The following is a 17,798-nucleotide window of genomic DNA, read 5'->3' as shown; positions in this document are numbered from 1 at the left end:
GTTATTGCTGAGTAAACCCAGCTGCACGTATAGAAATGAGAGATATACATAGAAATAGGATTTGTGCCACTTCTTAGATTGTTCTCTGTTCTCGGAGGTCTTGAAACAATTTGTGGTTTCGTAGGGGTATTCTAGTTAAAAATTTTTTTAAGGAAAAATCCAAAGAAGGTGGAAAGAGAGTTTCATAAAGGCGGAAGGGAGAAATGTCTTGTAGAAGCCATTATTGGTCTGTGTGATCCTGTCACTTTGTAATGTCCAGCCCTTGGAGAGCTCAAACAATGGACCTCTACTTCATATGTCACCAACACTCAACTTGAGAGGTCCAGTGTGTGTATAAAATATTTTTTTTTTTATTTTTTTTTATTAGAACACAAAGTATTCCTCTCATTCCCAATTATTTTTCAATTAACTGTAAGAACAGCTCCTCAAATTCACTGGAACTTACAATAATGTCAGACAGACTAGTGACACAAGGGTAATATCGTAGCTTAAGCCCCTCCCTCAATGACCCTATTCTAAGGTCGTGATGGCAGCGTTGAGTTTGAATGAGTAACGTCAAGTTCCCCTGTACTAATGCCTCAATTGTCCCTGTTATAATCCGTCATCGCTAAGGTTGACCACTGTATATATACGGTCACTGGTACCGAAATATAAGTCACATTTTTACACCTCATAAAACTCGATGTATAATGATCACTTCAAATATGACCTAAGGCCTCAGTTGAGGGATTACCAAGTACTGGCTTTTTTTTTTTTTTTTAGATTCTTTACATTCTCCTGTAATTTTTCTATACAATTCTGATACACATAAGACACGTCAGCAACAAAAATGCTGTCAGTACTATTTCAGTATACATTTTTTGCATTACTCTTGTCAGCTGCTCTTTAGCCGAAACCCTTTTTATGTTGCAAAGTAAAATTAGGCAACCGGCGGGTTTCCAACCGTGGTGGAACTATAAGTCCAAGCATGCTCTGCCACCCCACGGGTAGAAGGTTGCAGAGCCCGGCTGTCCACGTGGCTTTAAACCTTTAAATATAAAGGTACCGGGTCTGCGTTATCTACATTTGAACCTCCAGCAGGACTGTCAAATGTGTGCAAAAAAAAAATCATAGTTTGCTAGGTCCCTAATTATCAGGTATTTAAGTTATGTTTCAGACAACGTCCCGACCAAATACATTCCTCCCAACTTTCTCAATTTAGCCAGAACAGTCCCAATTTTAGAGGACTGTCCCGTTGTCCCAAAAAATCAGGACTTTTGCCAGGACTACTGAGGAGGTGTGTTCTGCACTCCCCCCATCCTGATTTGCACATTTACAATGTTGGAAGATATGCAAATGCTCAGTGCAATTCTTTTTATTATATGTATGGAGTGCAATTACGTTTATCTTCTATTCATCTCTAGGATTTATAACTTAATGACCAACAAACAGTTGTATTTACATATGCAATAAAATGACATTGCAACAAAGTTCAATAAAGATGTCAAGAGATTGTGGCGCATAGAAATTATCGCACACGGGTCTGTGCACTGTCTCAGCGGCTAACCAGGTAAGGCTGGCAGCCATGTTTTATCCGTCAGATAGTATGACAGAGTGCATTATGGGGGATTGTTCCCGGGTCTCACCATGGAGTGTCCGCATAAAAACAAGGGCAAGTCAGGATGCTCCTTCCTCATCAGGTCCACGTGCTGGAGGCCGTCCCGAATATAAACCTGGAAATCAGACACGATCATCCGTTCCCCCTCGCTCTGCCCATGGCCGACTGTGTGAAAGAAAAAAATAAATAAATAATGGAGTTTCCACAGACTAAAAAAAGGACAAAACCAAATCCCGTCTCCAAAACTCACTAACAGGTCACATGAATGCATGTTTAATCCTTAAATAACCACCAAAACAAAATGTGTCTTACACAAAAGACTTATCAAAGTATATTGTCATTTACATATAGCGGAGGCAGCCATTTTGTGGGCTGGACCAATAGTCATTTCACAAGGAACTAATGACATCACTGAGGATCTGGGCGACCAATAGGCAATTAGCAGCGGTTCCTAGTGAAAGGATAGGCTGCATTCTCATGAATTCATTCTGCTCGGAAAATGGCTGTGAGCTGGCGACAAGTACGCTTTAAACAACATTCAAACGTTAATATGCAAAGCTTTCAAGAAATTATCAAAAATAAACATATTTAGGATAATGTTGTAATTAGTTGTCTGTTACACACACACCAGACTTCCTGTCAGTAATGAAATGTATAGAGCCTTTCAGAGTCTAAAATGGATGATTGCTGAGGATATCTACAGAAAAGTAGAAACTGAGGCTGCACAAGTAAAAGTAAATGTAAAAATATTATTTTCTTCAGAATATATTTTACTTGACATCTCCTATTCTAAAAAACAAACAAAGAAACACGGACGTATTGGTTTGCACTACTCACTTCCCGATTTTACCCACATGAGGTAACCAGTACCTAAAATGGCCGCTCACAACACAGCAATGCAGACAGAGAGGCTAATAAGAACTGTGTTATCTATGATCTTAAACAAACCTATATTCACAGATCTGAGTTCACGGACATTTACAACATTCCATTTGCATCCGCCTTCTGACTGGTGGAGCTGGGCGCGTCGGGTGCCTGGTTACGCGTTGACACCCAGAACCGAATTGTCGCCAGCTTTGAAGGACAAGATTTTTGAAATGTGACTGAAGGGGTACAGACGGAGCGTTCGCTATCTGTTGGGTAGGAGGCCGCAAAGCGTTTTTTGCTTCCCGTAATAGGATTTGAACTTCACACATCCTGAGCAATGGTAGAAACTAGGCCTCGGCCTACATTTTCAACAGGAACAAAGTGGACTGTTCCGATGTCCCCTCAGTCTCATGGTTAATTTAATATATAAATGACCTTAAACTGAGTATTATTTTAGTCTGAAAAGTATAAACCCAGGGGCAAGTGCGGGTGGGTGGGGTGACAATGTGATACGCATCATTGCGCAGTGAGGGGACGGGGTCATAATGACATGATTCACATCCTCACGACACCACCCATACCTCACAACTGTCCCGATTTTGGTGGGGGGAGGGCGTAACAGAAAAGTGGGTGTCATTTTACCCAAAAACGTCCATTTGTAGGCAGATCGGAGGTATGCTTTCAGGACTCTAAATGTTCGGAGGTATCTCCACCTACTTTGCGTAAAGATTAGATGTCTTCTAGGAGGGTGACCTTTTGGGGAGAGTAGGCAACTATGGTTGAAAGTAAGAACAGGGTTTTTTAAAAATGGTAGCAGGGTATACTTGATATGTTTTGCATCTTCCTAAATGACCTTTAGGGTGTCGCCATCTTAAATTCGTCATGTCACGTTACTATAGGGATCACATGATTATGAAGTGAAAAAAACGAAAAACAAACGGATCTGACCTGAAGTTTATTCTGACTGTAAAATCCATCCCATATTTAATTTAAAAGACTAAGGGGATATATTTACTAAACTGCGGGTTTGAAAAAGTGGAGATGTTGCCTATAGCAACCAATCAGATTCTAGTTATCATTTATTTAGTACATTCTACAAAATGACAGCTAGAATCTGATTGGTTGCTATAGGCAACATCTCTACTTTTTCAAACCCGAAGTTTAGTAAATATACCCCTAAATATACTAAACAGTTGCAGTAACATATCCACACTTGTCCTCTTAATTAAGACGCCTCAGGAATCTGAAAAAATCGGGACGCATTGGGATTCTATGTTAATTCCATCCACAGAGATAAAAATACAAAGTATTATTATTATTATCTTTTATTTGTAGGGCGCCACAAGGTTTCCGCAGCGCCGCACACAGTACAAACAGTAGACTATACAGGGTAGAACAGTACAGAACAATAAACACACAGTACCAGTACTTCAGAAACTCCAGGCAGGCAGATACAGTAGAGACGGAGCAGAAGAACAGGTATGGAGACAGGAGGGAAGATGGGCCCTGCTCATTCGAGCTTACATCCTAAGGGAGGGTAAACAAAGTCAGGCACAAAAGGGAGCCAGTGAATCAAAGAGGAGAGAGAGAAGAGGGGTCAAGGGAGGATGATCAGAAGAGACGAGAGGTTAAATGGATGGTTGGTAGGCCTTAAGGAACAGGTGAGTTTTAAGTGCCCGTTTGAAGGAGCACAGATTGGGTGAGAGACGAATGGAGCGAGGGAGGTCGTTCCAGTGAAGGGGGGCAGCAATGGGGGAAGTCTTGGATTCTAGAGTGGGAAGAGGTGATCAGAGTGGAGGAGAGGCGGCGGTCATTGGCCGAGCGCAGGGAGCGGGCAGGAGTGTGAATGGAAAGGAGGTTAGAGATATAAGGGGCAGTAGAGTGGGAGAGAGCCTTGTAAGTGGTGGTAAGGAGTTTAAAAAGGATTCTGTAGGGGAAGGGGAGCCAGTGTAAGGCAAGACAGAGAGGGGAGGCGGAGGAGGAGCGGCGTGAGAGGAAGATGAGTCTTGCAGCTGCATTGAGTATAGAGCGGAGGGGGGCAAGGTGGGAGTGGGGGAGGCCAGTAAGGAGGAGGTTGCAGTAGTCGAGACGGGAGATGATGAGAGCATGGATGATAGTTTTGGTGGCATCCTGAGAGAGAAAGGGACGGATGCGGGCAATGTTACGGAGTTGTAAGCGACAGGCTTGGGCGAGGGATTGAATGTGGGGGGCAAGAGAGAGAGAGGAGTCAAGAGTGACACCCAGGCAGCGGAGTTGGGTGACAGAGGAGATAGTGGAGTTATTGACAACGATAGAGAGGTTGTGATGGGAGGGGAGTCTGGGCGGGGGAAAAACAATGAGCTCGGTTTTTGAGATGTTAATTTTAAGAAAGTGTGAGGACATCCAGGAGGAGAGGGAAGTATGAGGGAACTTTCCGCCAACGAACGAGTTACAGATCACTTGACATTTTTATTAGTTGATGAAAGTTTTGACAACTCCTGTAAATATTCAGTGGTAAAGCTTACACCTGTGAGGTCTATAACGAGCCACGAGAAGTATGTGATAATTAATACATAGCACCCGCTCATGGCCTGAATTCTAAATTAGCCAGAAGTTAAATGTGTTTAGCCAAGACTGTCTGTGGAATAACAAACAATATAAACAGGGAAAATGTCTTATTTTGTATAAATATCAATGCTTTAGATGTAGAAAAGCACATCCCACCGTTGCAGGTTTGTCATTTGAAGGAGGCCTAATTAAAGTGCTAATTTGAGCAGTGCTGAATATTCCTGACAGAAAATTCTTAGACGAGTACTTGTTTCTGGTTATATATTCAGGAATGCCGAGGTAGGAACAAGCTAAACAATGTATAAAATATGCACTAGGATTGATTTATAAAATGATTATGGGAGATCATTAACTAACTTCTTATAATCATTGACCATGAATTGTACAAACCTCTGGCAAAGAAGAAAGAGGTCTAGTTAGGCCCAACGGAACGCAATCGCGGAGGCTGGGCCAGACCTACGCTAAATTAGAAGATGGGAGGATTAGGGGAGGATAAAGAGGAAGGGGTTAGGTAGATCAGGTGTGAAATAGAGGGGAACTGGTTTGGAGGGAGCCAATGGATGCAGGGAGGGACTATAAGAATGGACGACTAGAGGAGATTAGAGAGATTTAAATTAAGAGAAATGCTCAATATCACCCTAATGGGGTCTTCTTAGAATCCAGGGTAAAGGGGGGATGGGATCCCCAGGGCTTGGAGACACCAGGCGGCATTGAGGGCCCCCCGGTATTGGTTGTGATAATTACGGTTATGGTCGGAGCGGACAGATGCTGTTTTGACACCTTTCAAAATAAGGATTTTTAAAATAAAGCCGTGACCTCTTTTTCACCAAGCAAATCTTATATCTTTATTTCCAGGAAAATAGGGAGAGATGGTAGAAGAAAGGGAAGTATCAGCTGTTAGGCAGATTATGGTATCGGAAGAGATGCAGAAAAGCAATGAAAATAACGATGACAACAAGCTACAGACACAATGAGATCACAGATGTACAAACAACCTACCTCAGTGACAGTCACTTACAGACTGCAAACAGAGCTTTTGTATAAATGTCCTCCTTACACACAAGGAACACACAAACACTCCGTATTCTTGGGCTCTCTCACGTAAAGCATACTCGCCTGCTCTTCCAGAACGTCCTGGAGACTCACCAATTTTGGGCAGTTCTCCCGGACCCCAGAAAGAGCAGACCTCTCTCCCGTGTTCTGCTCACTACACTAGAAAGCTAACAGTAGTAACTTTAGTCCCAAATATATATGCAACGTGTGGTCACTGGGTGAGGCTGAGGCCCATTAAGACTACAACCATGCCCCGCCCTGATTCAAGCGTACAGATTGGGGATGGTCTAATCAGAATCATGTACTCAATTAAAAATAAAGTGCAACTCACTGTACCTTTGCTGTGAGCCTAGGATCCCTGCAACACTCCGCAGAGCCACGTTACATCAGGGTTAATGAACAAAAGGAAGAATAATTATTCTACTTAGCATAAAATAGTTGACGACGTACACATTATTCCCTGCGCTGTTCTGTTTAATGAGCTGTTGTAATGAGTCAAACTTGCTTTTCTCATTTAGTTTTAACTCTGTCAGCATCATCTACGGTCATTCACAATGCACCCGGGGGGGGGGGGGGGGGCACTCAGAAGGATATCAACTTAGAAGTAAGCTTACAATAAAGGAGATGGAGATCATGTATCAGATTCTAGCTCTCCTTTGTCCCGTAACGTCAAGAGATTGAAAGCAAACAATGGGTTATAGCATCTTTTTCCAGTGCACCAATTTCTAGAAATACTCCTGACTGTATCATGTTGATTAACGATGGTGTAACGGAAAGATTTCCATCTTGTCCCATCACAATAATGGTAGCCCCCCTGCTCTGCTCCAATACTGGATGAAGAGGGTGGGTCGCAGGTGTTTTCTCAGTATTTATTTGGAGGGCGTTATTTTTACAGAGAAAAACACATATTTGGTGCAGACCACATTAAAACACGTAAATAATAATATAAACCATTTTTATACTGGCGCCTGGAAAAGGCTGCTATAGGATTTGGTCCATGTAGGGCCTTTATGGTACTCTAGTGTCTGGAGTACTCACACATATCAGGAGTGGTATGATGCACAAACACAGGGAAGCTGTAAGTGAGAACAGTCACCCACGGTCAGTACTTTGCAGTAATTAGTACCATTGTTATTAATAGCACAGAGATATAAAAGACATAAAAGGCCGGTAATGTGTATTCCCCGGAAGGGGAGCTTAAACAAACATTATGAGGTCAGTAGGAAACACACACATATCCGTAACACATCAACATTCAGCCACACCACAATGAATCACATCATTACCACAATTACAGTATAACACCCAGATATTGCAAACTCTATTCTGGCCACAAAAAATACAACATGTTTGGGGCAGCACGGTGGCTCAGTGGTTAGCACTTCTGCCTCACAGCACTGGGATCAATAGTTCGATTCCCGACCATGGCCTTATCTGTCCCCCCGCGTGTCGATCACGACCCCACCTGATTTTCCACCCCGTCGGATCATCTCATTCAGCAGCTGACACAAAACCCTTTATAGGCTACCTGAATATATTTAAATTGCAAGCTTTTGAGGCTACTTCGATACCTCTCGGGGCATCATGGCTGATGAAAGACGCATGTAGCACGACTAACAAGTTCCAACACTTTAATGACGCAATTTAGAAAGTTATCTCTCACTTAGCAGCCAACACAATTGCAGAATTTAAAACCTTTGAACTTCAGGTAATGGGATTACATTTCATTATGGGTTTTTAAGAATATTCAGCAATTAACAAAGGCCCATTTATCACCCCAGTTGTAATCCCCCCGATGAGTTAATACACACAAGCCCAGGATAAACCTTCTCACCACAGGCCACTGAATGGAGTCTCGTCTTCTCGGGGTCCCTGTGGACTTACTGGAGAATCCTGTAAAGCAATTACCGGCGAGATGGAAGAGACTTCTATACGCCGGTATCAGAGGGATAGGTCTGGATGAATATTCATTTAAAGAGCCAAGAATAAAATGGGATGTGGAAATCTGTAGCACGTCAGAAAACCACACACTGAAATATCATAGAACACACAATGATGAGTCCTTTACTGGAAGAAATATATTTCTTTCTGGAACGAGGAACTAACGGACCTCAGCTGACTAATAAAACAAGACTAATTTTTGAGCCATAGTCGCAGCGTAAGTGACCGGCAAGTGCTTCCGCCAAATAATGAAAGTGTTTTAGTCTACTGTGTATCTACGGAACTGTTCAGCGAAAGGATGTGTACGTTTTGCATGGTGTCACTAGTGGACCCCAGTGGTCATTATTCTTGTGGGATCGGCGCAAATATACCGTGATCTATTCATTAGATCTGCAAAAAGAGTTGACGCATTTGCCTCTGAACACAAGCAAGAAAAGATGCGCACATGAAAAGCGCATTTACGTGCATATGTGCAGTCTACAGCATCTCAATATCTGTCAACGTCTGCAACACATACACATTGCGATAGAGAAAACGTAGGCACCATGTATAGAGGTTGCTTTATAGTGCTAGTAGTGTGTGCAAAATCTGCATGACCATACTTGTAGATTATAATACTGTAATGAGGCGTCAAGTCTTATTAAAAAATGCAAAATTTGCATTTGCCACATAAAATTAAATGTATGTCACAAATACAAAATAAAAAAGGTACAAATTCCATTCAATTAAAAATACAAACATGTGTTGTTTTCCTCTAAGAATCAAATGCCACAGTCCAAATAGAAATATCAATTTAGCAATGCAAATAGACGGCGGACACTTCATATAATATACCAGCTACATGAATGAATGAATGAATGAATGAATGACTACCAGTGGGAGGGGTCAAGAAGCAATCAGCCAATCACAAGCGGCTAGCTAGTTCCGTTGATCATCATCGTGCCTCGCCGCACCAGACGCATATGGGTCTGCCTCAGACGCAGTGCGAGAACACGCCCAGTCATCGGCCCAATCTTGACCGTGAAATTGCGAGATTGGGTCACGCAGATGTGCAATTGCACACACATACAAATAATTGAGCACACATACATGTTCTATGTAAGCCTTGCCCTTTGTGTTTTTTTCTTCTAGATTGGGAAGTATTGAAACATGCAAATGCACAATATAAATTAATACAGGACCCTAAACAAGGGCTCGTTAGCCCATAGTGGGGTCTAGGACCGTTCCCACGAACCCTCTTGTTCATTTGGTCATCTCTAGTCTCTGTTGTACCAAGTGAACACCGTCATTCCCAGAACGGTATTTAAACCTCATACTCTACTTACGGATAAAATTCAAACACAATCCTGTAATAGTCAAAGATTATAATTGCAAGGGAAGATCAAAGGAATGGACCTACAATCAAAAATCCTTCAAAAGGAACGGTTTATTATCTGCTATTTAGAATGAAATGTTGCATTAGAGAGAAAGCAATTACGCATGAGAGAGATTGTTCTCCACCCTCCCCCCCCCCCCTCCCCTTCGGCTCGGACCCACTGCCAGGGAAGGGTTAATCAGATAACACTCGCCTAAGAATGTTCCTTTTTTTCTGTTGATGGATTATTTAAAAAAAAAAAAAACACAAACCCATCTGCTGCAGGAGAAAGAATATTTTACATTAATTACACGGCAGCTGTTTATAGAAACAGACCTGAAATTCTCTTTACTTTTCGGTCATGGAGATTTTATTAAGTGTAATGGTTCTGGGGCGTTACGCTAAAAGAAGGGAGACGTCGCTCTCAAGACATTCTAGGAACAGAACAAAAATGATAACATGTTGACCTCCAGAGGAGAATTTTAAAAGATAAAGTGGAGGGGCGGAAACTGACCCATATATTGCCAAGATCCTTAAATAGAATCCGATCACAATAACGGAGATATAATTTCCTTGCGGCACGGCGTGGGGATCAATGGAATCCTTGAGGGTAATATTTACCCGGTGGTAACCTGGTGTTTTGTCCCAGTTGGAATGCAATGAGAGTATAGTATGGATGAGCCATTAATCAACGACCAATTAAAAATGAACCTGCATGTATGTCTGTGGACTACGGAAAGAAATCTGGGACACCGAGTGGGAGAATCAAACGAACATGCAACGATCAGCTACAACATTCATCAACGTTATTCACTTCACTTGTCAGTGGTTTTATCTCGTTACAATGGCACCTGTCAAGGGGTGGGATATATTAGGCAGCAAGTGAACAGTCAGTTCTTGAACTTGATGTGTTGGAAGCAGGAAAAATGGGCAAGCATAAGGATCTGAGCGACTTTGATAAGTCCCAAATTGTGATGGCTGGACGACTGGGTCAGAGCATCTCCACAACGGCAGATCTTGTTGGGTGTTCCTCATATGCAGTGGTTAGTACCTACCAAAAGTGGTCCAAGGAAGGACAACCGGTACAAAGGCTCATTGATGCGCGTGGGGAGCGAAGACTAGTCCGTCTGGTCCAATCCCATGGAATTTCTTCCCAGCATGAAATTTCTGAAAGAGTTAATGCTGGCTATGATAGAAAGGTGTTAGAACACACAGTGCATCGCAGATTGCTGCATATGGAGCTGTGTAGCTGCAGACCGGTCAGAGTGCCCATGCTAACCCCTGATCAGAAGGCCCCACCTCACAACTTACAGCACTTAAAGGACCTGCTGCTAATGTCTTGGTGCCAGATACCACAGGACACCTTCAGAGGTCTTGTGGAGTCCATGCATCGACGGGTCAGAGCTGTTTTTGCAGCACATGGGGGACGTACACAATATTAGGCAGGTAGTTTTACTGCTGTGGATGATCGGTGTAGCGAGATTGTACAAACTATGTGCAGATAGCGCCATAAGTGTCAGAGCTATGAGGAAGCAATGCTGACCAATGTCCTACATGTTGCTACCAGCTAAGACCACTGGCTGCGTCTGCCTGATAAGTCTATTTGTCTTTATATACTCAGCAACCACCCACTAACGTGACATTACGCTGTTTGATATAGTCTTGCATGATGGAACGATAATCTCATCAATACTACATACAGACGAAACAGACACACAAGTCAGTGCTTGCCTGGTAAGTGTAGAACTTGCACCTACTTTGTGTAGGCACAAAAACGTTGCCTGAAAAACGCAAATCAGACATAAATGCAACTTGCAGCTCAGGCGTGGTAAAGGTCTGTGTCTTAGCACTTGTACCACCCTTGCGGTGGGACAAATGCCTCCGATCCGCCTACCGAAGTGCCCAACTCTGCAAGTATTAGATAAGTGCAGCCTAAAATAACGGTGCAAGCAGTGCATATGCAAAGGCCGTAAAAATTTTACATGATACACAAAGTTACAAGGCGCAAATGCACTTGCATCCAACCCTGAATTGCCCTTATATTTCTGCAAATTTGCACCTATACGTCTGAGGTCCAACGTTGCTTTCATTCTTGGAGCAGATAACGCTAAATATCATCATGGCAGAAAGGACAGAATACTTGCAATTTTTGCAATTTTGGACAAAGTGTATCACATTCATAAGACAATCCTTGTTGTATTCTGCAAGAGGAGTTCTAAGAATTCTACCAGCTTTACAATAATGTGTCAGAATAATGTCCCTTTAACTCTCCTTACTGAATCATCCTCGCCCTGCCACACAGACACAGCGATACATTTCTATCTGTATTACAAATAAATAAACTTGTGTTTGGATGTATCTCTTTCCAGGCAACAGTGAGTTAAAAGCTTTGGTCCAGACATGGCTAGACCAAATCTGTCTTCCTCTTCATGCAGGGAAGTTGGCATATCTAAAGCTGGCACTATCCTGAAATCCCTGGCATCCCGGCAAAGCTATGTCAGTTTAGTAAATACAACAGGTTGATGGTGCCAGCGGTAGGATCCCTGTTGGGTAGTGAGATGTGGTATCTGTATTAATATCTCGCTCCCTGCTGAGTATTTCAAGAACACAGTCTGTGCAGAACGCGTTGGCAGGGGGGGCATGCACCAGAAGTAGGCAATGCCAATATACCAGGTCCATAGAGTCTGGCACCATCTGTCAGGTCATTTCTGGTTTCCCCACTGTATCGTGCAGAACTCAGGGTCTGTTACGCCTGACAGTCATTTCAATTCGAAAGCTTTAGATGTCTAAATCAGAGTAAACAATTCTCCCTGACTTGCAGGGATCTTCATGCCGGTGATCAATGGGCTCCTTATCTTAACATAAAACTAGAGGAGCTTAAAATCACCAAGGAACAATTTATCTAGACAAAATTAGAAAATAACTATTGTTAAGAGAAGAAGCAGCTCAGTGGTTGGGCCACTTCACTTTCTAGAAATTTTAAACCGGTATGAAAAGCAATTTAATTTCACCGTTTCCAACATGTTCACGGTGCAGAGGTGAATAGACCCCAATTTGAAGTTTGCATGTGCATTAAAATGAGTAGTTTTTTTAACTTTTGAATTTAAAATACTATTTAAATAATATTTATAGTTTGAAGATCACCATTCTCAATAGATAAACCCCACCAAAATATTTCAAAACGTGTGTGAGCCGGCTGAAACACACACGAATCGGCTGAAACACTGTTGAACAGGCTTGACTGTCTCGATTAGTTAATGTTTCTAAAAATTCGAGAAATTCTGACGAATCGTATTGAAACACAGTTGGTTTGAGTAACTCTAGAAATCAATTGGCAGAACCAAGGGAATCCCACTTCTGGCACCATCCTTTTTTCTGTCAGTAATGGTCAGTTTTCCAAGGATCGACAACATTGCAAGAATTTTGAAGAATACAGGGCTCAGCGCAAAGTTATCCATTGCCGACTTTGTGTCATGATCCTTTTTCTTCCTATCCTGAGTTGGAGCTAACTTTACTAAATTATAATATGCATTTAATGTGCCGATTACTTAAAAAAGAAAAAAAAAAGTAATTTTAAGATTTTATTTGCCTTTTAAGACCTGCTGCTGTGACGCGCTTCTGTATAGCGGGCGGTGATTAATTACAGAGTTTAAACAACCTCACCAGCAGGGTCCAGGACTCTTCCTACTAGATGGCTTAATAGTCATACTTGTCAACCTTTGACAAGTGAACTCCGGGAGATTCCGGGCAGGGGGCACAGTTGGAGGGCGGGAGGGGGCGGGGTGCGGTCAATCGCGTCATTTTGGCCCCACCCCCGAGACGAAAATTGCATTTTGTCGCGGGGCCATGACGCGATTCACCGCAAATCCCGTCATTTTGACAAGCAAATACCAGTATGCGGGATACTTGCCTGCTCTTCCGGGAAAGACATACCCAGATTTCAGGAGTCTCCCGGACATTCCGGGACAGTTGGAAAGTATGTTACTAGTAAAGATATAATACTGGACTATACTCTACAGACCTTTATACCAAGAAAGGGGTTGGAATGTAATCTGTGTTTATTTATTACATCTCTTTTGTAAAATGCATCTCCGGCACGTCTCGATAAAGACACAGACAGATATTATGTTTGATGAACAAAAGTAATACATATAGATAGGACCCAAACAGTACTGATTATGGACAGTGTAAAACCAGGATGCTGGTTTTTGGATCTTGTAGTTCTGAATTTTCTGGGACGCAGAATGCACTTTTTGACATGCTCCCCCCCCAATAAAGATATACTGAATGGACCGCAATGTGATGCATGTATATAAACATTTAAAAATACATTGTTTCCAGATTCATTATGTATAAACATAGAACATTTTTTTTTTAACAAATCTACAGTTTTGTGCGTTAACCCTTTTAAAGCATTCTTGTACGAGCTAGGTCATCTCTCCGCTTCAGGATTAGCAATGCACAGGTTACTTATAATATACAATCTTGTTCTGTTACCTGTACACTCATGTGGTTAATCTAAGTATGAATATCATACATAAAGTCAGCAGGAACAGCGCTGTACTCACCCTTTATGAGGGTCTGGGGATCAGACAGGTCACATATCCCCTTCCCAGCAGGGATAAGACCAGCCTATCAGTAGAAGCCACTACAGCCCCCTCTACAAGCATTTTATAGAAAATGCTACTGAAAACCTGTAAAACGAAATGACCTGGCCAGAAGGAATTTAGGAAGCCAACTGAATATAGAATATTTAATTTAGTCATCAACGGTAGACATAGCAACTGGATTGCTTGTAGGGTTAAGCAATCAATGTGCATTACAGTGTCACCTGCATACCTTGGAGGCAGACATTTTTGAGCCTGAACTGCAGCTTTGCAATTCACTAGACACAGTGCCTCATGCCTCAGTGAGGTATATGGATTCCGGCCACAAAAAAGACCATCTCCACTATGAATAGGTGACGGGTACAGTTTAAAATGTTCTTGCCTACTTTTTGGACAAGTATAAGGGCCATGACGATGCGGTTTGAACCATCATGGAGCTGCCCCCCACTGCGCAATGATGCAATTCACATCGATCTGGCACGGTGGCCTTCTCTTCCGGGATTCCAGAAGGACTCCCCGGAATTCTGGAGTCCACCTGACATTCCGAAAGAGAAGACAAGTGATACAAGTTCAAACTTATAATACAGCAATATGAAAAAGGTCACATCACAGAGGGTGGCAGCCTTTAATTTCTATACCACAAGGAGACATTTATTAGAGACTGCAGGACTTCAGCTACAAACCGGAGATTATATAAGGCGTGGTATGTTATTTACTCCACAAGCAAACCAAAAAAATCTAGAAGCTGACTGACCACCGCCCTGGAAAGTCACTGGCAGAGTAAGGATTCCCAGAACATACAAAATCAAGAACCTGATTTTAACATTTTCCCACTAGCCATCCGCTGTACTAACCTCCCTATCTCCTCTGATACAGAATGACATGGCCTGAAACCTGTGTATAAAACAGAAGTATTCTAACAGCAGTTAATACAATCATTGACGTGTTTTATACTGTCAGGAATACATAAGAAACGAAGTGCTTTGTTGTTCAAAAAATGGGGCAGACAATTCAATCAATTCAATTTCAGCTCACTGCAATTTTTGTGGATTTAACTACGCTTCACTCAAGGGTTAATTTACTGACAATCAAGTAAAATAAAGTCAAAGTTTCATCCATTGGAAAGGTAGACACTACGATAATGCACGGAGGACAATCCCCCATCACCTCTTTCCTTAGTTGCTGCAAATACTTTTAGTCGTGGATACATTTTAATAGAGAATAATAATGTGTTTTAAAAACGATGGCCGTCAGTAAATGTGCTTAATGTTATCAGTAAAATGGGTTATCGAAGCCTGGTTCACTCATCGTGAAAGTCATTCCTTAAACAAAAGTCTATTCAGCATTAATACTTCCCCTGGTTTCTGTAGTGGCTTGCCAAAATTTAGCATAACCGGAATTAGAGGCTGATCCGTGTCTACAATGTAATATATTGCATTCACAGCGCTAGAACTGGAGAGAAAATAACATCCAGGTGCTCCGTTTTCCTCCCACACTCCAAAAACATACTAGTAGGTTAATTGGCTGCTATCAAAATTGACCCTAGTCTGTGTCTCTCTCTGTCTGTGTGTATGTTAGGAAATTTGGACTGTAAACTCCAATGGGGCAGGGACTAATGTGAGCGAGTTCTCTGTACAGCGCTGGGAATCAGTGGCACTATATAAATAAATGATGATGATGATTACAGCATAGTCTGAAAACGTCCTTTGCTTAGTACTTATCATTACCAAATCGCTCAACATCTATTACAGCCTGATTGATTAAATATTGGTAATAATGGTTATGGATCATCATATTAGGTGTGTTATAACTTCAACGCCTGTAATGCACTAAGCAAATTAAAACATGAGTCATGTGAGAATACTGGGCGGAGCCTTGTAAATAAATTCATTAGACAAACGTACACATTAGACAAAGACGGCTTTTGACATAAGCACCTGCAAACGAAAAGACTATAAAACAGCTGCATTTATTTTAATTGATTACAAGAAATTTCCAAGCACTCTCGCTGCGATTATAAGATGCAGGTCACAAATAATTCTCTTGCCAACAAAATTGCATGGTAACGGAATAAGGATGGCATTTTACTTAGAAACAAACTGGAGCCATAATACAAGCAAAGGGTTTTATTTTTCCTGTCGGCTCTTTGAGAGAGGAAATGGTGCGACAAATCGGTAGATTTAACCCCATTACTGCCAGTTGTGGCAAATTCCCAGAACGGCAGTCAGCGCACGGGTGCAGATGATCACTCACCATGGTCGTGGGAAAATACCAGGAAGTTTAGGCCGGTTAGTATCTGCGCCATATCATCATATCGGTTGCAGTGTTCTCCAGCGCCGTGAACCACAAACACCAGAGCCCTGGGGACCGAAACAGAAAATATAAACCATTTAATAAATCCGCACAGGAATGCATGCTGCATAAGCTCAGCACTTTGTGTTAATCAATTGCAAATCATCTTATTATCAACCTGGGGGATAGGAATTAAAAAACAGGAACAAGGAGCTCAGTGGTATGAACTATATTAAGGACTAATGAACTGAATGCTGTAAGTTCGGAGCATGTAGATGGCTGTTCATTAGACACCAGGGAGTATATTTACTAAAACTATAGGTTTGAAAAAGTGGAGATGTTGCCTATAGCAACCAATCAGATTCCAGCTGTCATTTTGTAGATTGTACTAAATAAATGAGAACTAGAATCTGATTGGCTGCCATAGGCAACATCTCCACTTTTTCAAACCTGCAGCTTGATAAATTTACCCCCAGGACTGGTACGCAATGTTGTACAGTAGGGTGGCAGCTAGAGGGGTGAGGCGTTTCAAGAACCGTTTAGTCGCCTGTGTGACGGATGCAGGGGAGATTTTGTGCAATTGATCTGTGCGACACCCTTCAGGCAATACCATTTAATGTTAGCAGGAAAGCATCTTAAAAACTATAAGGCTGGAGAAATAGCTCTTATGACATGAGCCCAGCAGAGCGACGCGCCACAGCGACCGGGGAGCCCCGCAGAGCGACGCGCCACAGCGACCGGGGAGCCCCGCAGAGCGACGCGCCACAGCGACCGGGGAGCCCCGCAGAGCGACGCGCCACAGCGACCGGGGAGCCCCGCAGAGTGACGCGCCACAGCGACCGGGGAGCCCCACAGAGTGACGCGACACAGCGACCGGGGAGCCCCGCAGAGCGACGCGACACAGCGACCGGGGAGCCCCGCAGAGCGACGCGACACAGCGACCGGGGAGCCCCGCAGAGCGACGCAGCGACCGGGGAGCCCCGCAGAGCGACGCGCCACAGCGACCGGGGAGACCCGCAGAGTGACGCGCCACAGCGACCGGGGAGCTCGGCAGAATGTTATACATTTGTAAAGCGCTACGGAATTTGCAGGCGCTATATAAATAAATGTTGATGATGTTGTGTATTAGACACCAATAAATTTGCAGAACGCTTTGTATTAGGCACCACAATGATTATAATGACCTTATCATTCCATTCAAACTCTTTATCTCACAATCGTTATTTTCATTAATTTAAACGCTTGATGAACACACATTACCATATATATATATATATATATATATATATATATATATATATATATATATATATATATATATATATATATATATATATATATATATATATATATATATATATATATATCTGTATTAACTTATATGGGACCTAAAGGAAAACAATGGGTAGATTTAATGGCCGGGGCAAACTTCAGATCACTCGAACGTCCCAATTTTTTCCTTTCAAAATCCAGTCGTACGATGAGAACAGTCTGAACTGAACGCCGGCTTCTCTTGGATAACGCCTCTCAGCCTTAAGAA

At 42.4% G+C, this 17,798-nt stretch overlaps 1 protein-coding gene across 3 annotated transcripts in view; it reads right to left on the bottom strand.

Moving 5' to 3' along the window:
* MGLL (monoglyceride lipase) overlaps nt 1–17,798 on the bottom strand; it is a 37,188-nt gene that overhangs the window by 10,396 nt on the left and 8,994 nt on the right. For all 3 annotated transcript variants that reach the window (XM_075183630.1, XM_075183632.1, XM_075183631.1), the window contains exons 3-4: nt 16,220–16,326; nt 1,626–1,762 (exon numbers count right to left, since the gene is read on the bottom strand). In XM_075183630.1, the coding sequence (XP_075039731.1) occupies nt 1,626–1,762; nt 16,220–16,326 (244 nt within the window). The remainder of the gene's footprint in view (nt 1–1,625; nt 1,763–16,219; nt 16,327–17,798) is intronic.

This window comes from Mixophyes fleayi, chromosome 8, assembly GCF_038048845.1.
Source record: "Mixophyes fleayi isolate aMixFle1 chromosome 8, aMixFle1.hap1, whole genome shotgun sequence".
NCBI classification, from domain to species: domain Eukaryota; kingdom Metazoa; phylum Chordata; class Amphibia; order Anura; family Limnodynastidae; genus Mixophyes; species Mixophyes fleayi.
Note: the sequence above shows the minus strand (reverse complement) of the source record. Positions and strands in the feature narration are given on the sequence as shown.